Source organism: Enhydra lutris, unplaced genomic scaffold (assembly GCF_002288905.1).
Source record: "Enhydra lutris kenyoni isolate GAN:26980312 unplaced genomic scaffold, ASM228890v2 scaffoldscaffold53, whole genome shotgun sequence".
Classification (NCBI taxonomy): Eukaryota; Metazoa; Chordata; class Mammalia; order Carnivora; family Mustelidae; genus Enhydra; species Enhydra lutris.
Genome location: NW_019154137.1, coordinates 6,964,527 through 6,992,085, shown reverse-complemented (window position 1 = coordinate 6,992,085; position 27,559 = coordinate 6,964,527). Strand labels below are relative to the sequence as shown.

The window sequence follows — 27,559 nt, the reverse complement described above, 5'->3', positions numbered from 1 at the left end:
AAACTACAATTTGGCAGACTCTTCTCCAGAGGTTTATATGAAGGAGTTACAAATTCATGCCTCATGGATTTATTTCATAACTGTGCGATGGTGAACCAGTTAATGATTTGCCTGCCTTTGTGTAGTTTATGTTCACTTGGGAACTTGCTAGGAATGCACATTTCTGGGGCCCCATTCCAGAACTGTGAGTCAGAAACCCACAGCAGGGCAGCCCAGCCAACTGCTTTTACCGAGCCTTCCAGGTGATTCTGGTGTGTGATCAAGTTTGAGAACCACTGATCTGTACACAAGAAGGATTACCAGGAAGGACTGAGGACAAGGATCACAGTACCCAGATGTGGCGACTTCTCTAAAGAGAAGATCCTTTATTCATTGCATGAGGGCAATGGATAAGTTGTTTCAGTCTAAGTGACACCATCTACAGCTGTGGAATTTCACAGTCTAATAAGCCTGCAGAGATGTCAGGAGAACCGTTGAACCACACCTTATGTGCAGCACGTTTCTGTCCCCTGGAGACTTGAACCAAATAAGGACTCCTGGAGGAATTTACAGAGCAGAATTCCAGCGCTAGTGAGCACAGCGTTCTCGTGGCTTCTCTCAGCCCAGTCCTTTGCAATGCTATCTCTTGACCAGAACTGTCAGCTCTGGAAAGTTTTTCATCTGTTCTTATGGAGAAAGCACCCTAAGCTGCCCAACTGTTGTTAGATCCCCTGCTGGCCAGGACCTTGATTTTGAATGTTACCTTTCAAAGGAGGCTTATGCTCCTATTAGCAACTAAAGCAAATAGTTATAACTTCCCTACCCTGGGCCTCATTTTCCTTGCAAAAGATTTTAATCAGAAACACAGTGCAGTAAATTACATCTTCTTTCAGCAATTTAGTTTTCAGTGTTGTTTTCCAGACCAACTCTTGTGCTTGAGGTTAATGTTTTTGCCTGAGGTGTTGAATGAATATTGGAAATTTGACACTGAAGACAAAAGACAACAAATAAGAAAAGAGCAGAATGGAACCAAGAGTTTATTGAAAGCTAGGGATAATTTGACTATGCCATGAAAATAGCAAATACAGAATGAATTAGACCTTTTGCATCAGAATAGTCTAACAAGCAGCTTGTTCGTTAAATAAGGCTTGGATAAAGTATATTCTGACTTGCATTTCCCAGGGTGCCCTGCTCTTCAGACCAAGCTCCAAACACCTACAGGATTCAGCATTTAGTTAAAGGGAGAAGCAATTCCTTTGGGGTTGCTGCTTTAGCATAGTGACAGCAAGTAGACAGCTTAGCAGCAGCCTGTATTCTCCAGAGAACGGGAAAAGAGACACTTGTTAGGGGTGATCTATCCCCATATGTGTTTCTAAAGTCACATTGGTCAGGTCCATCTGAGTTCAAGTTCTCTTGCTCTAACCCAGAACAGCAGGGAGAGGTTCTTGTTTTTTAGGTTTAAGGAAGGAAAGCATCCCAACCATGTCTGTGAATCAAAGAAGAGTGAGCACCAAGCAAAGATAGAAATCAGGCAGTACCTGCCTTTGAGGGTACAGTAACAGACACACACAACCAACACCAAAGACAGTCACACAGGGTGCACACCTGCCGCACATATGCACAGGGCCAGCTTCATGACGGTCCAGACAGTAGCCTTCTTTTAGCTCATTTGAAAGGCTCAGGAGAGTCCCACATATTTAATGGGAAAAAGTTTCAAAAAAAGACAGGTCCTTGAAGGATTGGGACTCAGAATGAGGGTAGTTTGATGTGGCAAAAATTTAAGAATTCAAGATGTTTCCCCAAGACGGCCCAAGGACAGGCCAGGTATGAATACTTCCTTTAGATGGTGATTTGAGGACACTGGGGACTCTCTGGGCGAGGAAACAGGGAAGAACCACAATGGGAATGATGAAAAGCCCAGAAAGTGGGATGTGGCACTACCAAAGACAGACCCCCGCCATACCGAGCTCACTCCTTCAACAAGGACCTAAACTAGGAAAAAGATGAATTATATAGGCTGCCTTGGATATAAGAAGCACAATCCAAACAGACAAGGTAAAGTGGGGAGGAGAGACTACATTTTAGTGACTGTGTGACTCTGGAAAAATAAAGTACATACCAGGCTACCATCCACAATTATGAATAATTGAATTTAGAAGCCAGTAGTGCACAGAATGGCAGTTGAGCTAAGCAAAGTGGCACACAGTACACCATCCTTGCAGGAGTATATATGAAGGCTCCCTCAGGGCCATCTGGAGCAGGAGTAGCCTCAGGAAGCAAGTGGCCTCAAGAGCTTTCTTTCTGAAATGGAGAGTTTGCCTAGGAAGATGTTTTCCCTAGATTTCTGCATGCAGTGCCAATCAAGATTACTGCAAATTAGAAAACTTTAATACTGTCCTGAAATTTAGACAACTTCCACTGACACAAGATGACTGATGTTGGTCAAATATTACAGTAAGTACTAGTAATCCAGGAATGAAAGGAGCTGAGAGTTATTCTTGTGAAAAATAGATGACATGGAGTGTGTAAATAATGGGAGCAATGCAGAAAGATACAGGGAATCTTAGAACATTTAAGGCCTCATACATTACAAAGAGAGCTCAATGCTGATAAATGTAGAATAATAAGTTTTATGGGGTTTTATCATATGCCATAAGTTGGCGTGCATCATAAAACATGAGAAATTTAAAAATAGGGTAGTTGAAAGACAAGTCTGCACATTATTTATGAATGATGAAGAGTGAAATGAATGAGAAGAAGAACAGGTAGACAATGTCTTGAATAATGATGACTTTGATGAGTCGTTATCACACAAATCTGTGTGCTTCATAAAATATGAGGAATATTAAAGAGCAGAAGAGTCAAAAGACAAGTCTACTCAGAATGAGATACAAAATGAAGGAAGAGAGGAATATAAGAGAAATGCACAGAATAATGATGACTTTTATGAGACTTTCACTCACCAGCCTGGATCCTTCATAAATATAAACTGTATAGAAAATAAAAGAGCAGCAAAGAGAAGAGACAGGTCTGCGTCTGTCATAAAATATGAGCAAATAATGCCAACTAGACTCGACAAAATAAAAACAAAAATAATTGAGCCTAGTATAGCTGTGGGAAGACACAATGTCTAGAGTAATATGAACAAATAAAATGAGTAAGTGTGGAATTGTCTTGCCCGAAGGGATTCAGCGGCCGCCTAGGTAGGCTTTATTGGTGCAAAGGCCACCTTGTTAACTGGTAGAGCCTTGGTAGGTTTGGAGTTACTCCCCAGCCCCCCAAAAAGCAGTCAGCACTTGAGGCTCAGGAAGCCATGTTTAACTGATTTCCCAGTACCTCTTCTCAGCCCTTTGAGCTTCTATCCCTAAATAGTTTGCAGGAGATTTTCTCAACTCGCTTCTACTCATCTATACCCTGCTTGTCAAATTTTGTTTTATAAAGACCTTCAAAAGGTTACTGTATAAAACCAGAGACATCCTTTCATTTTCATTTCTTGTTACATTGGACTTAGAACCTGGGACCAGATCTGTCAGGATTAGTTCAAAATCCAGAACTCATTGACTTTCAAATAAATGTCTTCTCTATTAGAACAAATGGGATTTCAAAATCTCAAACTTTCAAAATCTCCCCCCAAAAGAGTCTGGGAGAATCAGAGAAGGCAAAGCAAGTGCCAGTATGCCATTTGCATACCCTTCAGAACCATGATTTACAGAACTCATGAAGTGTACAGCTCATTGGAAAGAAGAAAGCCACTGATCTATGTCAAAACTAGAGGTGTTTGTCTGAGCTCAATCCACCAATAGCAACAGTTATTCTAGCTTACTTTTGAATAGTACTTAATGGCTTGTAGTTAGTTTGGGGGGAAGGCCTTGGGTAATGCAGGATAAATCCTATTAGCATAACATATCCAACTCCTCTGATTTTGTGTGACAGAACTTAGTGTGGAGTTTATTGGCTATAACATACAAAACAAACTTTGGCTGGCAACTGTCTTTCTATTTTTCAGAGATTATTTTCCTCTCTCTCTCAAATGAGCTATGTGATCATGAGCCTTTAGATATGTTGCCTCAACTTGCTAATTCTGTTTGAAGAAGGTATCTTGCCAGGGTGGAATTATCATGGTTAGTTTGAAAAGTCATGTTTGCCCAAATAACATGGCCATCTTTAATCCAAGATTAAGATTCCCTGGATCTACTGAATCCCACTTGGTAAAAAAAAAAAAATGACATTAACTCCCTAGGAAAAAAAACCACTAACCTTGCTCAACCTTCCTAAACACTACCAGCTCCAGGTATAAAATGCACATTCTCGAGCTCATGGCTGCCAAAACTAGGATTGGACTCCCACCTCCACAAGTGGTGAAAAAACTCCCCCCAAACCCCTGCTGCCCCTAGTAATGGCAGAACAGTAAAAAATCTTTGCTTGGAATTTGTGCCTGGGCCCTCTTCTTAACTGCCAAGCTCCTGAAATGTGTTAAAACTTAGTCAGACTAGAGTTGAAAGTATACACATTTTAGAAGAGTTGAAAGTATACACATTTTAGTGGACTATGTCTGGGAGACAGCCCAGTGTAGGGGCTAGTTTAATAGAATCCCATTTTTTGGCAAGGTTAAAATTCCTTTGTTTAAAGGGAAAATTGCCTGATATTTTATTTCAATTAGGCAGGAGAAACAATACTATAGCCAAGGACCATGTCTCTTTTGCAGACTTACTCTTAAAATTTATCCAAATAAGTCTGCTTATTAAAAAATTGTTTTTCCAAAAAGGCAATTTGGCACTATGTATCAAGAGCCTTAAAAATGTTCACGCCTGTGTATGTAAATGCATGGAAAATGCACACAACAAAATGATGTTGCTGATTTCCTCAGAGGAGAAGACCCAACAACTGGGAGAGGGAGGTGGTGAGCAGAGACTTTAGTCACATGTGCTATTATACTTATGTATTAACTAATGTAATGTGTTATAATTTTAATAAAAGAAAAATATTCTTCCACAACTAGGACTATATTCCAAGGAATAATAAGATATTTAGTGCTGGAAAAGTTAAGAAACTATGAAATGTCCTAAAATAAGGAATGGATTAAAGTTAAGGAACGCTGTTTTAGGCTATACTGTATAATCACAAAATGATATATTATGGAATTTCTGATTACATTGGATAATGTTAATTATATACTTTTTAAAATATCAGGATGCAGATCTATACTGAGTATAATCCCAATTTTGATGAATAAAAAAGATTACATGCCATCCTCAAAATGTTATTAGTAGTTACTACTGGATTGGTGAAATTATTGTTTTCTCTGTTATACTTGACTATGTTTTCCAAAGTGTCTCCATCTTGGCTTCGGGAATCTAGTTTCAATGTGCCTTTATATTTGCCTTTGATCTTGTGTTGCAGGCGTGCTTGTGTGATTCGAGGCCAAGTGGTGGCCATAGATGGAACCCCTCTAGTAGGGGTGAATGTTAGTTTCTTGCACCACAGTGATTATGGGTTTACCATCAGCCGGCAAGATGGAAGGTACGTCAGTATTGCTTCTAATCATTGTGGGGGCCAAATACTGACTTCTAGCTATAAGTCAAATGGCTTAGATGATACAGTGTTTGTAAGCCCATCTTCCTTCTACCTGTATTTCAGAAAGTCACTGGTGATATTTATTTCCTATATTCCCCAACTAAATCAAACCAAATTTCTCTTCTATTATAACTGTACACTATTACCCAAGTCTTCTTGAAACCCTAGCCATTTGTAAAGTTTCCTAGACTTCATCCAATTCCATTTATCAATCTGACTTCAAAATTCAGTGTGATGATGCAGGTCAGAAAGAGGGAGCCATGGAGCACTTGGGCCGTCCTTCAATGGCAGCCTCAAAATATTTTAGAAATGAAGACATCCAAAAGGTTTCTTCCAGAAGTACAGAATTCAGCCTCATTAAGATATTTATTTTTAATGTGTCCTTCCTAGACGGCCTATTTTAACTAGTGGCTGCAACTGATTGACAAGCACAGTCAGCCTAACCAATTCCCTTTGGTGTCTGTATAACTGTAGTGATTTAACCTCAACACCAACCACCAGGCTACTCTCTAAGGGGTTCTCAGGTTCTCTGAAACCCAGGAAGCAAGACCACTAAGTAAAACCTTTTCATCCCAGAAAAGGATTTGCTCACAAAAACATTTCTGTTTATCATTTAGGTTGACAGTTTGTCTATCATTTAGGTAGACATTTGTTCAGAATATTTGAGTCAATAGGCCCATGTGTCCAGCTTAAAGGTAGCTATTTATGACTCTCAGAAACATTGTAATGATGGCCTTGGGGTTCCCTAGTCTCCAGATGGCTACTCTTAAAAATGAACTACTCATGACAAGCTGCTTCAGGAATCACATAAAGAGATGTTGGCTTGGAAGTTTATCACAGTGTGAAAGACCATCTTATTTCAAGAACCTACAATCAAACCTTATTAATCCTAACCACTTCAGAATTGTTAATTGTTCAACCTAGGCTATGATGAATTTATTTTTTTCAACTGCCTGTCAAGAAAATGATTATAAAAATTAATTAAAGAACCTAACAAGGAAAAGTTTAACATACTTAAGAAAAACTGTTTCTAAGACTTCAGTAAATCATATGAATGATCTGTATGTAAATTATATTGCTAATTATTAACTAGCCATCTATATATTAGAATAAGCTCAGCAAAACTACTCTGGGTACAGATAGTCTGAATACACACCCCCCCACACACACATATCCATTGCATATATATGTATATATGCAATAAAAAGTACATTTCCTTTTAAATAGTCCATAATTGGAACTCTCTGCTAATTCAAAGGGACCTTTCTCTCAATTAGATTGAATTAGATTGAATGATAAAATTTTCGTAGTTCCCTCACCAGTGACTGGTACACAGAAGTGGCCTCTGCCTTGCCAGCATGTTCAACCATGTACCAGAAATTGAAAAATGGACTATTTCTTTAACTAGAATATGCCCTCAGAGACATTTGACCTCTCTTGGAGAACTCACGGGCCTTTAGGGGTTTTTTTTTTTTTAGCATGTGTAGAAAGGTTTCAGTGAATTATTTGATATTTACAAAAGAGCTTAAAAGAAACAAGGTCTAAAAAATCTAAACATTTCTGTTTCCAGTTTACTGACAACATTAAAGAGGAACAATTTTTATCGTCATTTTTGTGTTTTTTGTTTAAAGTAAAATGCCAAGACCCTCGTCTGCTGAGTTCTCTGTGAGAACTAGGTTTATGTAGATGACAGATACATCCAGAGTCCCCTCTGGCAATAACTCTCCCCTCAGGCTCCACAAAGGGTGTAAGCATTCAAAATCTGTGCCCCAAATGCCAAGCAGACTGTCCCACTGTCATCTCCTGGACATAAAGTGACAGTGTGATGGGAGTTTCCATTTATATGTCTCTGCTTCTTGCTCTCTCAGACTAAGTACGTACATTTCAAAAGCAGAGTATAGTAAAGAAACTATACCAAGAGCAAAAGGATTCTAGAAAGGCCGAGATTAGCATTTAAATACCCAGTAGACAGAGAGTGATAGGTAAGATGCTGTAAGGGGCCCTCTGTCTCCAAATCTCAGTCCAACCTATCTGCCCCCTTGCCTGTAGTTCCCACCAGTGGCATCACTGCTTTGGGTTAAGCTCTTGACTCTAAAAGTCCCAGTTAAATGCAAATATGTTGTGTGGGATGTAGAACTAATTACCCCCATTATCATCCATTTGCACAAGTTAATTGACAACTTTCCCTAGAGCAGCAAGAAAAGTCTAGGTCATGGGACCAAAGTGATATATAAAAAGCAGAAGGAAGGATGTCAGTGGAAGAAGGAGCCCTCTAAAAGGAAGAAGACATTAAGACATGAAGATTGGGAGAGGCCAAAGTAGCAGAATAGACGAAAAAGGCAATTCTAAAGGAAAAATGAATATGTATGAGTATCTACTGTATGCCAGGCATTTTCGTAAGTGTTGATCTGTGTCATTGTCCCAACAGCTTATGGGATAGGAAACATTATTATCATCTTCCCCATTTGGCAGATGAGAAAACATATCCAAATTAACACAGCTAATAAAGGTCAAGCCCAGAATTTGAACCCAAGTAACCTGGCTCTTATCTTCTATGATTAGCCACCTTCAACTCGGATTATGTAACAGGTGCTCAGGAAAGTTTTGAAAGAGAACTTTTTTATATTATAGTTCAGCTAGTGATAAGCACAATGGGTGAAATGCTGACCTTCCTAGAAGATTCTTGAGAAGCACTAAAAGGTCTCCGGAACTTTGGAAGACTTTGGAAAATAAAATGGGGAGTTCCCTCTGATTCCCCTCAATTCAGGAGTTTATGGATTTATGGATACTGTAAGGCAGAAATAAGCATTTTGCTTTGGCCTCAATAGTCTTCCATCTACAGTTAGGACTGGTCTGAGTTATTATGGATCAACAAGTCTCCAAATAAATAGGTCCTCTCCCTTGGGTCTTTTGTACTCACTATCATATGACTTCATAACTTGTTCTTAATGACCCATGCCAATGGAGATCATTTGTGGTGGGGGAAATCCCAAAAAATTAATGATCCAGGGAACATGCAATTTGGCATTGGAATGTTTAGATGGAATTTTGGCCATAGAGCCACATCCATCTCTGCGGCAATTGATTGAGTCAGCCTGACCGTGTTTACTGTATATACCACGTAGGTTGGAAGAGGAAAAAAAGCAGTCAGGTTTCTTCAGAAAAGCAGAACCTGTGTGTGTATATGTGTGCACATACATACATACAAATGTATACATAAGAGAGAGAAAAAGAGATTTCAAGAAATTGGCTTGTGTGATTGTGAGGTTGGCAAGCTCAAACCTGTAGAGACTGGTAAACTGCAATCTCTTGGGAAGGAGTTGATGCTTCTTCTTTCTTCCTCAGAGAAACTTCAGTTTTGCTCTTAAGGTCTTGCAACTCCCACATTATCAAGGGTAATCTCCTTTACTTAAGATCAACTAAGTGTAGATATTAACTACATCTACAGAATGCCTCCACAGCAACACCTAGATTAATGTCTGGATAACTGGGTACTATAGCCCCACCACATTGACAGATAAAAGTAAACCATCACAGGAAACCTAGGGGAAGTTCCCAGAAGAATTTAAAAATCGGTACCTTCTTCTATAGATAATCAGAAGCTGGCCTACAGTTCATTTGGACTACACGAGGATACATCTATAAATGTAATAAGGCCAAGGATCCGTTTTGAGAAGAAAGTTAACATTTGTTGAGTCCTTGACCCTTAAGTCTTTCTCTTATTTACTCATTAGCAGTAACAGCTGAGTGATAGATCATTTTAGCCCCATTTTACTAATGAGGGAACAGAAATTCATGGAGGTTAAATAACTAGCCCAAAGATACAAAGTTAACAAGGCAGAGCTGGGATTCAAACCCAGGAGTGTATGAAGCCAAAACCCATTCTTTCTATAAAACAAGATGCCTGCCTTGTCTGCTTAATCTTTCTAGACATAGAGAATAATTCCCAGGTACATACGTTTTTGTTTGGATAGTTTGTGTGTGTGTGCCTGTGTGTGTGTGCACGCACGCACTTGTTTTTGTTTTCAAATAAATAAGCACTTCAGTTTTAAAGAGGCAAGAGCCAAGGTTTGGGCAAAGCAAACTTGCCCACGGACATGGAGGTAAATCAACATAGCATGTAAACCAGAGGAAAGGTCTCTTGACAAGTAGTGTAGGATTTTCCCCACCATACATGCCTTAAACTGCTTCTGTATTATCATGAATTCAGCCTCACTGCCTTAAATCATAAGCCATTTGGGTTTTCTTTTTTTAGTTCAAACCTAGATTATTTTCTATAACTATTGTAGTCCTTCAGACCCTCTTTTTGAAAACTGCTTTATTACTTAGAATGACTTAAAAAATAGCAATAAAAAATACAGTGTTAGCCATCCTTTGTTACTGCCCATTTATCTGGAAGATTTCTGCAACAAGACACGATTGGCAATACTATAATAAATATAATAAATGTCATATGAAGGGAATGGTGAGCTATCCATAATTAAGTCTGATTCCCTATTAGGGCATTCTATCATTGAAAAAGTGTTTTACAGAAAGATCTCTTTTAATGCAGGGAATTGCTTACATCTCTCTCCTGTGGATTTAAGTTGCTTTGAATAGTAAGGAGCATCATATTGCCCTTTATCCATTTTTATGATATAATGGTAATAATTTATCATTATCTTACTTTTACATAGGATCTTATGCTTTTTGAATGCTTTCAAGTACATTATCTCCAAGACATCATTATGCTTACAAGAGAAGTAAGGTAGAATCATCTAGTGCAGAATGAACTGAAATCTGAGTCTGTTATGCTCCAATGCAAGAGTAATGTCAGATACCACATCAAGTGATGGACAGAATTGGCTTACAGGAAAGGTAGTCTTGCTTTGTCAGAGATATGGAAGCTGTTGTCAGCAGAGATGGATAGGGTCCATTACGGGCTGTCTTACAAAAGGAAACCAAGAGGCATTCTAGACAGACCCAGAAATCCTAAATGTAGACTTCAAGTAGATTCAGGAGCTGAAGTGGGCCGGCACATGTGGAGAGTTCAGACATGGTATTGTTCAAGCAAATTTCACTGAAGAGCTTTCCTCTGCTGCTATCTTTCTCCGAATCCCATCTCAAAGACACCACCAGATTTTGACACTATGTTTGTGATTCTGAACAAGATAGTTAACCTTTTGGCTCTTTACTTCTTGAGTTACATTATAGTAATTTTTTTGAGGATGAATAATGTATTATATTAAAGATGCTGCTGAATGTTAAGTGGTAAGTTACAGCTTTGCAGAAATACATGCAGTGATTTTGTTTAATATAGTATTAAAATTGGTTTACAAATTTGGGGTGAACATCAACTGGTGATACGGATTTTTTCCTCAAAAGTCTACTGGATAGTGAAAAGAAGTCATCCATATATTTAGCTAGAAGGAATTTATAAAACAGAAATAAGAATGGATGGAGTTGAGCCCCAAAGGAAAGAAAGTGCACTAAAATTAAGTATTTTTAAACTTGAACTTTATTTTGTTTATTCGTTTGGTTGAAACCATCTTCTGTTTTTCCTTCTCAGCTTTGACCTCGTAGCCATTGGTGGTATTTCTGTCATCTTAATCTTTGATCGATCACCTTTCCTGTCTGAGATGAGGACACTCTGGTTGCCTTGGAATCAGTTCATTGTGGTAGAGAAAGTAACCATGCAGAGAGTTGTATCAGACCCACCATCCTGTGACATCTCCAACTTTATCAACCCAAACCCTATTGTGCTTCCTTCACCACTCACATCATTTGGAGGGTCCTGTCCAGAGAGGGGAACTATTGTTCCTGAGCTGCAGGTGGGTACATTGGCCTCTGGATGCATGAAATCATAGTATCAAGGAGTGGTTCATGGCATAAAATGGCTGGATTCCTTTTCCTAGTACTTCTGCCAGCCCCGTAATGGGGCTGTTGTTTAGCTGTGTTTGGTAAAGGTGGTTTTCAGTCGTATGGGTTTTGTTTAAAGCTTTGCTTTTGGGTATTCAAGCTTTATGGTTAGAGGAAGACGTATTTTTGAACCTTGGTATTTTATAGTTCCTGAGAATTTTTCTTCATTGCGCCTTCAATATTTTCATTTCAATATTAAGCCATTCAAACATCTATAGTATAATTTCCTCATCACGTTACAGAAACATTTTAATGATAGTTAAATTCAAAAGCCACCAAAATGGACCCAAGTCACACAGGTCCAGAATTCAAGAGGTATAATCAAGAGGAAGTCAATGGACATTTTGAGATTGAATTTTTTTTTCTTCTATCACAGCATTCCCAGCAGCTGTTAGCAATGCCCAAAGGATACCCCCTGTGAAAGACTCCCCCCAAAAATAGTGCTGTACGGGAAAAGGAGTCCAATGAGTTGCCCCTCCTGTCTTTTCCACTGGTTTTCCTTAGAAAGGAGGAAAAACAAGACCATATTTTATGAGTGCATTGAACTGGTACTCCAATCTCTGTATACTTGTCATTAGGAAGTACAGGTATCTTTCAGCACAGAAGTTTTCAGACTCCTCTAGGATTGCATGTTTCCATAGGGAAATGATGTATTAAGGTGGTAAGTGTCCCACTGGCCTTCACTGTTGTACTTCTGCCGTCGTCTAAGAAGACAAAGCCATTGGACAGCTCGGGTATCAACGAGCTAATGTAAAGGAAGGAAAATCAGGCAAAGAATGGACAAAAACAGTTTATGTCCCCAGGAAAAGAATGACCAGAAATCCTGGACAATATGAGATACCATGTGTCTAACAACCTGTCCTACTATGTGCACTCGTTTGGAAAAGGAACAAGGTTCTGAGCTAAAAATGAGTGAGGGCACAAAGTATCCACAATATTCATGTCACCTTAAAAGTATTGGATAGGCTCTTTCTTTGGCTGAGTTTTGAAAATTCAAAGTCACGGAACACAGGATTCAGTTTTAGTGACCACTTTTGGTTGTTTAACTCCATCTGTGCGAATATACAACTAAGCAATAGCAATTAATTAAAGAAACCAAGTGGTAGTTTCATTCTGGGACCAGCATTTAGTGTAAAATGTGCATAGGAGTTAATAGGAGTTATTTGCTTCTCAGTCACAAGTGCCAACTTGGAAAAACTTATTCCCAGCTATTGGTAGGTCGAAGCACAGAGAAATAAGTAAGCAAAATTTGATTAAAAAATTGACCCTTAGGGTCATTCCAAAGGTCCAAAGAAGACAGGTTTGATGGCATCAGTAAAGATTAATTCTAGGGAAACCATAATCTCTGTCATAAAATATCACTTTGCTGAGCCTGTTTCTGGAGTCCTTCCTCCTAGAGAGCCTGGCTTGAGTAAGGATTATAGCAGTGGTTTTGTGATATATGACTTAATACACCAAACAAGATTTTCTGTATGTATATATAAGAAAAAGACCCCTCAGTGCAGCACATAGCACTGAAATGCTTGACATTCAGCAGTGTGATCTTTTCCAACTCCTACTAAGCGATTTTTGGAACACTGTTGACAAACTAAAACTGTTCTTTTCACAGTCTTTCCTGGCAAGGAAAAAAGGAGCACAGTCCTCAGGGTTGCTTGGATGTCTTATCCCCATGTGGATTCAGTGCAAAATTCGAAACCTATGGCCACACAGCCTCACCAAGATTCTTGCCTTGGCGTCCGCAGGATTCCTTTAGCCTCTCTCCTTTGGTGTGTCTCTAAGACAATAAAGCACGCAGTGTCCTCCTCTACCCATGACCACTGATGGAGCTCATCTGGCTTTTTGTCTTTCAGGTTGTACAGGAGGAGATTCCCATTCCTTCCAGCTTTGTGAGGCTGAGTTACTTGAGCAGCCGCACCCCTGGGTATAAAACCCTGCTTCGGATCCTTCTGACGCATTCAACCATTCCGGTGGGAATGATAAAAGTACACCTCACGGTGGCTGTGGAAGGACGGCTGACACAGAAGTGGTTTCCTGCTGCAATTAATCTCATCTACACATTTGCTTGGAATAAGACCGACATCTATGGACAGAAGGTTTGGGGCCTGGCAGAGGCTTTGGGTATGTTGAACTAATTCTTTGTAAATAGCAGCATTATGTTCACCAAACAGAAAATACTAGTTGCATATTAATTTGTATGTGGAATAATTATGTACCAGAACATTATGGTTCTCTTTTATTTAAAGGATCTAAGGCATTTTTCATCCAGACCACTTTCTTTGGACCTATTTAGTGTTCCCTTTTGACAGATTTTTGCTTCAAACTAGTTTAGTTCTCCTCTCAGGATGGCTGTGTACCAGAGGCGTCACACACTATCTGACTTGTAACTGTCTCCAGAGCTGAATATTGCCTTCTAACTGTGACCTTTGGTGTGGCGTTCTTTAGGCCATGTTTTGGGGTTTGACATTTAGACTGTCATTTCCACTTAGAAACTACAAAATTTTAACTTATAGGCGTCTCCACTTATTATCTCTTCTGTCTAAGATAGTTAAACTCCATTAACTTGTTACTTCAATAGGCTAAATGCAAAAAAAAAAAAAAATCATCTCACCTTCCCAGTCCTTTTGATTTGCTGTTATTTCAAGACTTTAAAACCTAGATCTTAGAGATAATAGGAACCTTTAGAGGTCCTTTGGGCCTATGGTTCTCAGATATTTAATTCTGTCAGATAAATGACATTTAAAAAAATTAACTGAAACAGATTTGCCAACTTTTTATTTTGCCAAGCAAGAATATCTTTAAAAAAAAGGGAAAAAAAAACTACTATAATCTACTACTCGCCTACCACTACCATAATTTCATCAAGGAGAGGGATATCTTAACATCAGAAAAGAGAATATTCTGTCCTTAAAAAATGACAGTAAGCAATCTAATACTGATGCTCAGAGAGAGACAGACAGAGAGATAGCAATGTCTTTTTTGTCCTCCCACCCTGTAGAAGACAGTGAAAACTTCCTAAGGGACCTGACACGTGGAGTCACAGTTGGGAGCCATTGACTTTTGTGTCTTCAGGCAGTATTTCATGGAAACCACCCTTGGACAGATGAGAAGACTATTTTTAAAGTTCTCCAGAGGAGATGTTTTCATATCCTCCCTTGGAAGTGTCTATCATGGAATAACTCCCATTTAACTGACATTTATCTTTTAGACTGTGGTGCGTCAATTTCCCCCCTTTCTTTCCAGAGAAAAACAAATAGAGGGGGGAACCAAAGACTAGTGACTTTTCTTTGCCCAAGAGATCCTCATATATTTAAAAAATTAACTCATCTTAGTTGGACTTTATTAGAGTGCAAGAAACATAGAGTGGTTCAGATTTCCTCAGTTAGTGAGGAGTTACTGTAAAGACATGGGAAAGTAAGAAAGAACAAGAAAAGGCATCAGCAAACTGCAGCCTTGCTGAAGATACATTGTAGTTCTAGGAAGCCAGCATCTGCTCTGTCAACTTAGCAACATCTCCAGCTGTCCCCTCTGCAGCAAGAATCCGCTGCCACCCTCCATGGTGACTCAGCTGCACTGATGCCTGAACTCATCACTTCTCCCATATTAACTACCCTCCCTTTCTCTTGGCTTTTTAGACCCCACAGTCTGGTGACTTACTCTGTATTGTGCATTTGGAGTCCTCTTAGAATATCAGATTGTGTCAGCCATAGAGTAAATACCTTAAGCAGAGTTCTACCGTTAGGCTAACTACCATTGAGGTTGTTGGCCGGCCTACAGACTCCTGCTCAATCCCTATTTCCATGACTGTAGTGGTTAAGAGAACAACTCTGGAGTGAGACTCCCTCTGTGGGTTCAAATCATCACTTGTCTACTTAGTAGCTATGAAACATTGGATCCATGAGTTAATCCCCAGGTGCCACAGTTTCTCCATCTATAAAATGGGTATCATGAAGAGAATGCTGCTCATAGGTTATTATAATAGGAGGATTAAATGAGGTAAATAATGTAAAGTGCTGCATTCACAGTAAGCACTCAACAGATGTTCAGCACTGGTAGTGTTTTTGCAGTTCTGTTGGTGGCTGGAGTATTGAGATTACAAGGTATAAAGCTTGGAGCCTAGGTAGGTATTTCTTGTCTCAGCTTCTTTAAGTAGGGAACTGGGTATAGCAGGCAAGCACTCAGTTATTCTCCATTTTCCCTCCTTGCACCAAACACACACACACACACACACACACACACACACACACACACACACACATCTCTTCTCTACCCTTCTCTGGGCTATGAGAGGCTGGCTTCTAGGGAACCCAATGCCTGGACTCATTCACGCTCTAGCTTCCCATTTGAAGTAGTCAAGGGGTGACACCATCTGGAGACTGCAGGGTGGAAGGAGAAGGAGGTCAGGGTATTTACCGCTTTCCCTGCCTCATTGCAGTTCTGGCAACAACTACATTAGAAGATGGCGGCTCCTGTCTGGTAGCCCCTCCTCCACATCCCCAGGCTCTCTGGTCTTCTGTATCATCATTCCCTCCCTTTGCCCCTGCAAACCCGGGAAGCTTCTCAGTGTTGCCAGTCCCTGAGTGGGTCACCAGCCCTTGTCGATTCCCTTCACCCTGCTCATGTTGCTGTAAATAGCCCCTTCATCTGACTCTCTGCATGAACACTTGAGTCTGATGTGTGATTCCTGCAGGGACCTGGACTGTTGCACACTCAAACCTCATGTTCTCTCCGGGATACTATCCTAAAGATTTTGCTTCCCTAGGATAACCCAAAATTCCACTAATTTTTCTCCGTAGGGCTTTGTTTTCTACTTTCTTATTTACCCTCCACAGAACCCCTACTGGTTCACTGATTTTTGTTTGTGTGTGTGTTTGTTTTTAGTTTTTTCTTAAGTTGTGACACTTAGCAGTTTACCCAGTACTCTCATGAAGAGCTGACCAAGACAATGTCTAGCAGCTGTTTCTTGCCAGGGTTCACATAAATGCAGCTCAACCTTACTTTTTTAAATATGGCTTTATTGAGATATAAGTCACATACCACAAAGTTCACTTGTTTAAAGTATACAAATAAGTGATTTTTAGTGTTTTCACAGTGCCATACAACTATCAGCAATATCTAATTCCAGAACATTCTCAGCATTACCCCACAAAGTGGCACCCCACACACACCAACAGTCACTGTTCACTTCTCCCTCTTCTCCAGGCCCTGATAACCGTCAGCCTCCTTTCTGTCTTTATGCATCTACCTCTTCTGAATATTTCAAACAAATAGAATCATACAATATATCATCTTTCATATTTTGCTTCTTTCTCTTGGCATAGTGTTTCCAAAGTTCATCCATGTCAAAGCATGTATCGGTGCTTCATTCCTTTCTGTGACTGAAGAATATCCTGTTGCATGGATACCACATTTTGTTTGTTCATTCATCAACTGATGGACATTTGGGCTGCTTTACACCTCTTAGATATCATGAGTGGTGCTGCTATGAACATTCATATGCAAGTATTTCTTTGAATATCTGTTTTCACTTCTTGGGGAAATATACCTAGGAATAGATCTGTTAGATCATATGGTAATTCTGTTTGACTTGTTGAGAAACCACCAAACTGTTTTCCATGGTGTCTGCATCATTTTATCAACCTTACTTTATGCATAAAATGTGTTACTTCTCTTTCTTTTAAATACCTCCAGTGCTAAAGATTCTAAAATTTTCTTCCTTGTTGTAGTTAAGCAATCTTAATGACTAGCCTCTAATATACCCAAGGATTATTGAATAAATAGCTAAAACACTAAGAAAAGCAAAGACTTTCTAGTATACACACCAGGGATGAAGCTTCTGTTCCTACTGTTTGCCGATGGGTATTGGTTTACTTTCTATTTCTACAGTGATATTCCTGGTTAAAACTTCCTGAAGCATGGGGCGCCTGGGTGGCTCAGTGGGTTAAAGCCTCTGCCTTTGGCTCAGGTCATGATCCCAGGATCCCAGGATCCTGGGATCAAGCCCCTCATTGGGCTCTCTGCTCAGCGGGGAGCCTGCTTCCTCCTCTCTGCCTCTCTGCCTACTTGTGATCTCTCTATCAAATAAATAAATAAATAATCTTCAAAAAAAAACTTCCTGAAGCATTCTAACTATAAATTGGCCTTAATTAAAATGCTTAAGTATATGTTGTTGGTTCACTTTTAAGGCTAATAACGGTAACAAAAGCAAAAGAAAATTGATCTACTCAGAAATATCCAGAGAGGAAAAAAGTGTTACTCATAATATTTTATGTGCACTTAAAGGACATATTTTTTTAGGGTGGAGAAAAAACACTGGCAAAGATCTCAAACAAAACAGTCAAAATAATCTCAAGTGTGGTGCCTAAAATGGATCATGGAATATTTACCTTGTAGGAAATGTCCCTGATAATCATGGTTAAAGGGATTTTTATTTACTACCTAGTCTCCATTTCCATATCCATGAAGACTAAGAGAATTTGACAACGGTAAAATTTTAGAGCAGGTGGTAGAATGAAGTCGGAGAATCTAATTCTCTGCAGATGGATTGTGAGCACCTGAAGAACACAACAGACTATAAATGTTCAGGTCATAAATGAGTGAAGACAAAGGGATCAAGTATGTGGCCACTGAGCTTGTATCTTCATGGACATGACTAAATCTGAAACATGAAGAAAATATTTAGTTGTACTCCTGCCCATATTTTATAATTGCTTAACTAATGTGAGAAGAAACAGACTACATTTTGCACCAGATATTGACAATGTTGCTATATATACGTCACTTCTCAGGTTTGCTTCAGATTCAGAAGTTCTAGTATAGTCTTTTGGCAAGCAGAATAATGACCACCCCCGCCCCAAAGATGTTCATCCCTGATATCTGTGAATGTATTATGCTACATGGCAAAAGGAATTAAGGATGCTGATCAGCTGACCTGGAGATGGGATGATTATCCTGGATTATCCAGGTGGGCCCAGTGTCATCACAAGGGTCCTTAAAAAGTGGAAGATGGAGTCAGAAAGGGAGGTCAGAGTTATAGGAAGGTATAACCATAGAAGAAAGGTACAGCAGGGTCAGATATTGCTGGTCTTGAAGATGGGGGAAGTGAGCCAAGCAACAAGGATGTTGGTGACCTCTAGAAGCTAGAGAAGGCAAGGAAATGGATTCTTCTTTAGAGCCTCTGGGAGGAATCAGCCTGCTGACACCTTGATTTTAGCACAGTGAGACCCATTTCAGACTTCTTACCTCCTTAACTGTAAGATGATAAATCTGTCTCATTTGAAGCCTCTATGTTTGTGGTAATCTGTTACAACAGTAATAGGAGACAAACCTTGACCTATATTCATACAGTCCCAGTTATAGCAAGGATTTGGGTTAAAACTATGGCTGGAAAGTTCTCCCACTCTTCTTTCCTTTTCACGCCCATTAAATATGAACCTCTGTCCCACTTATTTCTGGGCGACGGAGAAAGAGGAGAAGCAGCTTTAAACAAGCGGAATTTGAAGTGATGGTGAATATCTAAACTGAAATGCCCACTTAGTTTGAAATGTGGGACTCTTGTTTCTCACGTAGCTCAGCTATGGGGAATTGGTGGCATTCCTAAGGGATAGGGTGTCTCAGAAGAAGAATAGAAGGTTGAGGGACAGCCACAGTGAGAAAGTAGTGCCTGAGATCCTACAGTATCCCACCGTTTTTTGTTTTGTTTTGGTTTGGTTTTGGTTTTGGTTTTGGGTTGTTTTGTTTGCAATGCAACAGCTTTCGCAAGTAGAGGGACAATACCAGAGTAAGTAAATTACCAACAGAGATTGTGTGAACTACTTCCTTGGGAAAGTATCAATGACAACTGATAAGATTGATTAATCCAAGTACAATATTGATCAAGTAGAAGAAGAGTAAAATCACCCCCAGGGTTGCAGTACAAAAACCAGAATCTCTAGTTCATCCGGCTTAAAGATTTTGTTGTCTGATAAACAGATAAGATTCTACTGCTAAAAAACTCCATCTGTGCATTTGAAATAATTTGGCCCTAGTACTTGATTCTCTAGTTCTAAATAAGGTATGATGTCTGGAAATCATTGTATATTATTTAGTTTCTTTCCCAACTCTGCCGCTTGCAAAACAGTGTAAAAAAATCATTATTGTTAAGTTCACAGTGCTGTTAAAATTCTAGAGATGGCTTATTTAATTTGACAAACTGGCTTGTTCGGGGGCTCTGATCTGCATCCATTATATGAATTTTGTCAAAATAATTCCCTATGTCTGCCTGGGTCCGCATACATTATCAATATGTAATAATGCATTCTGCCCGGTCTTCATTTTAATTAAATTAAATCGCAGCGGTTTGAAGTCCTGGAAGTTCAGGAAATCAGCCATCGCCTTTAGTAGCACTGCAATAAAGAATTCTATTTTTTTCAAGGTTATTGGCAACAACAATTGCATAATTATTTAATACAGTAGTTTGGCAAGAAAGAGTGGTGTTGCAGAGAGAACTAGACTTCCTAAAGGTTCACGGTGCATAGGAGTCTGTCTAAATTGTGTTAGAGAGAAACAAGGGAACATTAATAGTAATAGGTACTAAGCTACGGTTGCTTTGTGCACACAAAACATCCCCGAGAACGATGCTTTAGTGTTCATAAATTTCCCTTCAGTAAAACCTACGCAGGCTGGGCAGCCACAAAAATCGCAGCCACTGAATATTTTAATAATAAATAGGCAGTGCTTTACAATTTGGGAAGTACTCTCACGTACATGATCTCATTTTAATCCTTATAACATTCCTGCCTTGTAGGCATAGGGCAGTGAATATGATCCTCGTTTTGCAGAGGGGGAAACTGAGGTTCAGAAAGAGCAAGTGACTTGCCTAAAGTCCTCTCCAGAGCAGGGATTCAAACTCGGATCTCACGGTCCTGAGTTCTGCACACCTCTCCCTGAGGCCTCTCTTCACTAAATTGACCAACCCACCTTACCGAGCACCCAATTCAACGCCCCAGTGGCTTTCTGTCAAAGAAGCTAGCAGAGATAATAATCTTTCATCATTTCGCTCCACTCATGAATTCATAATCGTTAACTGAGAGCGGGGCTGTTTTATCCATTCAGCTTTATAGGCAGAGCACCAAGGATATGAGTTTTTCAAGGACCGGTGAAAATGTTTGCAACCTGAAAAATAAGTATATTGGCACCAAAATATGAAAAGAAAACCAGAAAATCAACATTAATAAATGTTTAAATACATGTCTACAAAATGAAGCATTATGTCAGCTTGTCAACTGCTTCTCAATTTTCACACTTGCATATGAAATATGTTTAATGCAGGGTATGTGTTGTGGTTGTATCCATTTTAATACTTTTGACAAGATGTTAGATAGGACCTCCAGAAGTAAGCATGCCTGGAGCCTACCAGGATTTTTAAATGACGCTGATATCCTGGTAAGCAATGGTCCATGCCCATTTCAAACTGCTAGGCACGCCCATTAGTAGATTATGAAATCTCTCTGGTGAGTTAACCAGTAATTTTTTTTTAGGATTTTATTTATTTAATTTGACAGAGAGAGAGAGATCACAAGTAAGACAGAGAGACAGGCAGCAAGAGAGATGGGGAAGCAGGCTCCCCAATGAGCAGAGAGCTCAATGTGAGGCTTGATCCCAGGACCCAGAGATCATGACCTGAGCCGAAGGCAGAGGCTTAATCCACTGTGCCACCCAGGCGCCCCGACCAGTATTGTTTTCATGGAACAAAATGGAACAGAATGGAATGGCATAGAACAAAAGTGAACAGAATAGAAAATACCAGAATGTAAAGCTATTAGGAGAACGTTGTTCTAGAAAACTTGGCTTCGATTATACGTGCGCACATGCATGTGTGTGTGTGTGTGTCTCCCCATGTATATGCTGGGTCACAAATAACTTTCAGGCGTAAGAATTTGAAAGCCATTGGTAAGATAACATAGTCAAGAGACAGAATCTTTGAATGATTTTCCAAACCATATGTCCTATTTTCCAAGGTAGCATTTATAATTGTTCTTGCCTTCCAGTCCCCTCTACCACCTCATACCAGAGCAGGATGGAGATATCTCTCCAAGATTGGGTGACCATATAATTTATTATTCAAACCAGATACTTTTGATGCTTGGGATGCTGTTCATAATTACATCAAGACAACAACATAACTGGGTGCTACTTTGGGCCAACCAGAATACAGGGTACTTTTCTTTCAAGGCTAGGCCTGGCCTCCTTCCAATCCTTATCTCTTTAACTCAGAGTAAATAAAAGATTATTTATTTAGCACTTCTGAACCATGGGTCTTGCCCTTTATAGCTGTGATCTAGCATAGCGGAAAGAAGCACTTGCTGATGAGTCACTGCCATTTACTAGCCAGATGACCTTGAACTAGTCACACTACCTCTCTGACTCTCATCACATCTATCAAATGGGAGTAAATGTATCTTCTTCATAGGTTTTTGTGAGTCTTCCATTTAGGTAATATACACAAAAATGTATTTAACTATTGTGTGTTCTATAAATGTAAGGCGATATTATTTTTGTGATAGTTATTAAAGGGGTTGTGGATGAAAGTTCCAAAAGATAGGTAACCCTTCAGGGTTTGGCCTCTCTCAAATGACAAATTATCCTACCCTGGGTAATATCCACTGAATCTGCAGTGCTCAGCCCATCACCTGCATGGCACATAGAGCAGCTCAGTGAAGGTTTGCTGAGTTATTAAATAACAGCCCCCTTCTTTCTATTATAACATTGTATCCCTTTTAATCAATCACATTGTTTTAAAAGGTAACCAGTCCATTTTCAAGGTGACTCTATTTCCTAAAACCTCTCCCAAGAAAAATGCCTAAGTACTGCACACTGGGAAGAGGAGGGGTTTGTTCTTCATTTGTTTTTGATACACTCGAGAGAAACCCACCCTCTAGGCACCCTGACCTTTTTTAAATCTCCCAGAGATACCAAGCCTCAAGGCCTTGCACACATGCTCCTCTCTCTAGAATGTTCTTCCCTCTACGTTGTACCCCCTTCGGCATAAAGAGGCTTTTCCTTGTTTCTCCATTCCACCTTAAAGTCTCTTGTTACACTCACTACTAATACACTTCATTTTCCTATCATAACATTTATCACTGTGTGTGTGTGTGTGTGTGTGTGTGTGTGTGTGTTGTTTTTATATTTCATCCTCCCACTAGAATGTGAGCTCCATGTGGCAGGGGGAGAGGCAGTGACAGGAGGAAGTCTTGTCCTGTTCTGTGTTCTTCATCCTCATAGCTCCAGTTCCTAATAAGAGATGCCCATTAAATATTGCATATTTGTTGAATGACTGAACAAATAAATGAACAAAGCTGGAGGCTAAAGCAGACCCCTTAGCCTTGCCTATGAAATGGAATGACATGCCCCCAAGGGAGAGGAGTGCTGTGCCCAGGTACACAGAGGCCATCACAAATGTGAGTGTGAGCCAGAACATCATCCTGCCTTGCTGGCATCTAAGAGGTCATCCATGTTCTGGGTTCACTACTACACAGTGAGGCTCAAACAGAGCAGCTAGGGGAAAAAATTCTCATTATATTAGATTTCAGTGTACAGGACCTCTTGTGGGGTTACTTCACTGCTGGATGCTTTTTTCTTTTCCTACTGCTACCTCACTTTTCTTCATCCTGCTACCTCACTTTTAGCACTATCATGTCTAAACCTTATTTTTGTATACTGCTAGGGTATCGATCCCAAGAATTACCAAATCAAATCCAGTGATTCATTTAAAAAAAATACATTATAACCAAAGAATTTTTATAAAAAAGATTTGTTTGTTTGTTTGTTTGTTTGATGGGGGTGGAGGCCGATGTGCAGCAGAGGGAAGAGAAGAGAATCTCAAACAGAGTCCCCACTGAGGACCCTGAGATCATGACCTGAGCCGAAGTCGAGAGTCAGACACTTAACCGACTGAACCACCCAGGTGCCCTGAATAGAGTTTATTTTAGGATCACAAAGATCATTCAACATTAGGAAGCCTATGGCTATAATTCACTAGCTTAATAGGTTAAAAAAAGAAAACTATGGGAATATTTCCATAAGTGCTGAAAAGGCACTTGATAAAAATTCATCACCTAATTCTGACACTCCTGGTGAGCCAGGAATAATAGATAAATCAACAAAGCATTTCAGGCCACTGAGCAATGTGTCAAACTGAGGAGCCTCTGGGGTCATCCTATCCTATGATAAATCACCAGAGAATAGGAAAAGGTAGAAGTTCTAAGAGAGCATACCTGTTCTCAGTAGATAGCACTATATCTATCTAGTCTTGGTCTACTGTTGCCAAGGCCTTCATTTGGTTCCTTAGGTCTCTTGTCTTTGGTCGTTATTGTTTGTGGTTGTTTTGCATTAATCTATTTGAAAAGAATGGGAAATGTTTATTCTATTTAATGATTCCTTTTGGATAAAAAAGTTTTTATCTTGTTGGTTACCTTTTAAATATCATGAAATTATTTTTAGATATTCCTTGAGTTCATGAGGTAATGTGTCAGTTTCTCACACTATCAAACTACTTTTAATTATGTATTACTTTCATAAATGCAACCATTATGATTTCTGAAGCCTTATCCTGAAGCTGCTGAAAATCATCTGCCTAATCTCCTCATATTTTGCACATTAGCTTCCTTGCATAACATCTTTACCTTGGCTGTTTATTGTCAGTCTCCTATCCCAGCCCTTATAGATGAATGTCACAGACACTGAATTGGATGTCAGGGGCACCATGGCCCTCAGCCTTCTTGTAATCCCCACATTATACAAAATCTGCTGCTTGGAGAAGTAGAATGAGCATTCAGTTCTTTGCCCCATGTCCAGTGACTTTGGGGGAGCAAGCTACAATCTTTCTTTATAAACAAGTATAATAAAGTCTTCTTCATAAGCCAGTGTTAATATTTGCAAGATGACTAACAGTCAAGTCAAAGGTGTGATCCTGTGACCAGAGGACAGAGCCTTCTGCAAATGTAACAGTGCTATCTTGACCAGCAATGACTCTTGGTGAAGAAACATCCCATTAATATCTCTGTGTGGAGGTAAGGGAGAGAACACAGGAAAACAGAAATCCAGACAGAATTAAGGGTGTCTCAAGGCAGGCAGTCACATCGTTCAGAAAACGCCTTCTGCTATACTAATGGCTCTTTTCTCCCCTGCCCTCCCAATATATACCCTCCAGGGACCACCCCCCACCACCGCCTATCTCGGCCCACTGCCAGACCACTGTGTCTTCTGCAGCTCCTCTGAAATATTTACAAATGATTATTTTTTCTTCCTATCACATTACTCAGCTGCCACAGTACCAGGCAGAGTGTAATGTCGGGGCTCAGCATTTTCATTGCCAGCCCTAAATAGCCCCTCTCCCCCCATTTTTAATTATATGAAAAAGAGCAGGCATTTGGTGCGTTACAGTCTGCTTCCACGAGAGAAGTCTAGGATTGGTTGCTTCTGTATTTGCCAGTTTCCTGTGCATTTGGAGAGTAGCTCAGCTCTGTGGGGTGAAATGCCTGTCTTCTCCTAAACTGACTGCAAATTCTAGGATTATGTTAAAAAGGGGCTGCTGTCAGAAAGAAACCTCGCCTTGTTACTCTGAGCAAGAAGCAACATACAAAAATACCCCCAACATACAGCCATTCTCATTAAAGTTAGTTGAGATTTTGGATAAGTCTTAAGTATAAATTATAACTTTATTAGCTCATAGAGCTTTCTCCCAAGAAAGTAAACCTAATAAAAATTAGAGGGAACTTATTAAGTGGCTGTCTGGTTGCTATTTGCCATGACTAGGGGAAAAAAGTAATATCATTGTGGGGTTTGCAGCCAATGCACTTTTTTGTTGTGTACTAGAGAGCAATTCCAAAAGCAGATATGAGGTGAAAAGAGTATGTCTCATTACCATTGCACTGAGAACTCTTTAATTGATACTTTATATAAGCATTTCCTGCCACAGAGTTAGGGGGATCTTTAACTGTTACTGAGAGGGAAAAATCCGGCTCCAAACCACCACTGGAGGTCACCAGGGCACACTACTTATTTGCAAAACTGCATAATCACCTTCCGGAGAAAGGATTCTAAGGGAGCTCACCAGGCTTACAATGTACAAAAAGCAGATCCTGACAATGGTAGGGAAGGAGATGATGGCTTTTAGGGAACCTGTAATTGTCGCTGTGATTATTTATTCATCAGGACTTTTAAATGTTGGCAAGAGAAGCAGAAACCGTGTTATTCAACACACCAACATGGCCCCAAGTATGCTTTCTCGCCACCTGATTTTGCCAACATGAGATGAGATGCTCTCTTCGGCTTTTGGGTTTAATCCCCAACCAGAATCTATCAAACACAATGTTGAAAGAATGCACTTTGGAATCACAGAGTGTTAGTGCTCAAGGGGCACTGTATGAATTATCTAGTGCAAAAAATCTTTGGTCTGAGATCTCTATTTGGATTTCAGGAGGTCACTGAAGCTCTAGAATTATATACAAAATTATGTGTGCATCTGCATTTTTCTTTTTTTTTAAAGATTTTTATCTACTTATTTGAGAGAGAGGGAGAGAGAATGCATGAGCAGGGGAGGGACAGAGGGAGATGGAGCTGGAGAAGCATACTCCCTGCTGAGCAGAGAATCCTGACCCCGGGATCATGACCTGAGCCACCCAGGCGCCCCTCATCTGCATCTTTCTAGGAAGAAATCTAAGAAGAAGATTCATAACTTCTATCAAATTCATAATAAAAGTTTCCCTGACCCCAAAGGGTCTAAAAATTAGCAATTCTAGTCCATCCTCCCCTGCCCTGACTTTCTTACCAGAGAAGACCATGATTCTCAGAGATGCAGAATAATTCACCTGACACCAAATAGCTAGTTAATGGCAGACCCAAAAGTTGAAATCTTTTCTGACTCTAGCTCTAAAACCAACTCTTTCCACTCTACCAGAGTTGTTTAACAAGCATTGGGGGTCATGATAAGATATCTAAGAGGTTGTTTGACAGCAATGATTTGTGTCATGACTATAACCCAAAGTAGACTACCTTTGAGATGCTTTTCCATCACTGGAATTCTGTTTCCATCCATCTTAATAGAGAACAGCATTTTCCATCCAACTTAATAGAGAACACAGAATGATCCCGAACTAATTTCCATTTAGAAATTATTTCCATTTTATGATTAATCTTTCCCGCTCCCCATTGATCTCCCTTGCTAATAATGCTTGGTTAAGGCTAATAATAAAATGAGTTCGCATTCCCTGAGTCTTCACCAGCTGATGGCAGGGTAGAAGGGCATCCCCATCAGGACTGGCTACATAATTTGCAGGGCCCAGTGTTAAGTGAAAATACAGAACCTTGTGTTAAAAAATTATTAAGGATTTCAAGGCAGTGGCAGCAGAGCATTAAACAAAATGTGGGACCCTTCAAAACATGGGCCCCTGTGCGACTGCACAGGTCACACATCCCAGGACGATGGCCCTATAAGATCCCTATTAAAGCTTTGGTAGAGCAAGGGACAAAAAGAAGCCAACATATGATTTAAAATTGGCCATAGATGATCCACAATGCTAGAGAGTTGTATATTCATAATCATAAGGACTTTTTGGCTTATATGTACATATGCTCACACACACACATGCACATATAAATCAGTTTGACTAAAATTACCATCTTTTCCCTTCACCCAATGCCAAAACCCGAAACTAGTTTGCTTTAATTTTTCATCTTAGGTCCTATTTTTCTGGCATTGTTTAAGCACATATTTTCATTACCAGTTTTCATAACCAAATGACAAAGGAGGGATGAGTTCTCCAGAGGCATCTAAAGAGTCAGGTAGAGACAGAAACTGGAAAAGCAATGGCCAACTACTAGCTAGGGATATTTGAAGCTTCCAGAAAGGGGGAAAGCAGCTTCGGGGTATGCAGTTTAATGAGCCAATACTCTCAGGCTTAGAACATTATGAGGACAGAAAACATTTTAAATTCAAGACTCAGAAATCTGGGGTTCCAACAGGTAAGCAGGTTTACCAACTGAGAAAATGACTGGGATTTGGTGTACTTGAGCTAGACATATTTCAGTAGAGCAGAGGAACCCATGCTACCTCGTTTCCCACTTCCCATTT

The 27,559-nt window shown here is 39.8% G+C and overlaps 1 protein-coding gene across 3 annotated transcripts in view; it reads left to right on the top strand.

The window, feature by feature from the left end:
* LOC111157267 (teneurin transmembrane protein 1) overlaps positions 1–27,559 on the top strand; it is a 550,623-nt gene that overhangs the window by 400,747 nt on the left and 122,317 nt on the right. For all 3 annotated transcript variants that reach the window (XM_022518549.1, XM_022518550.1, XM_022518548.1), the window contains exons 16-18: positions 5,380–5,499; positions 11,102–11,363; positions 13,302–13,569. In XM_022518549.1, coding sequence (XP_022374257.1) covers positions 5,380–5,499; positions 11,102–11,363; positions 13,302–13,569 — 650 coding nt within the window. The remainder of the gene's footprint in view (positions 1–5,379; positions 5,500–11,101; positions 11,364–13,301; positions 13,570–27,559) is intronic.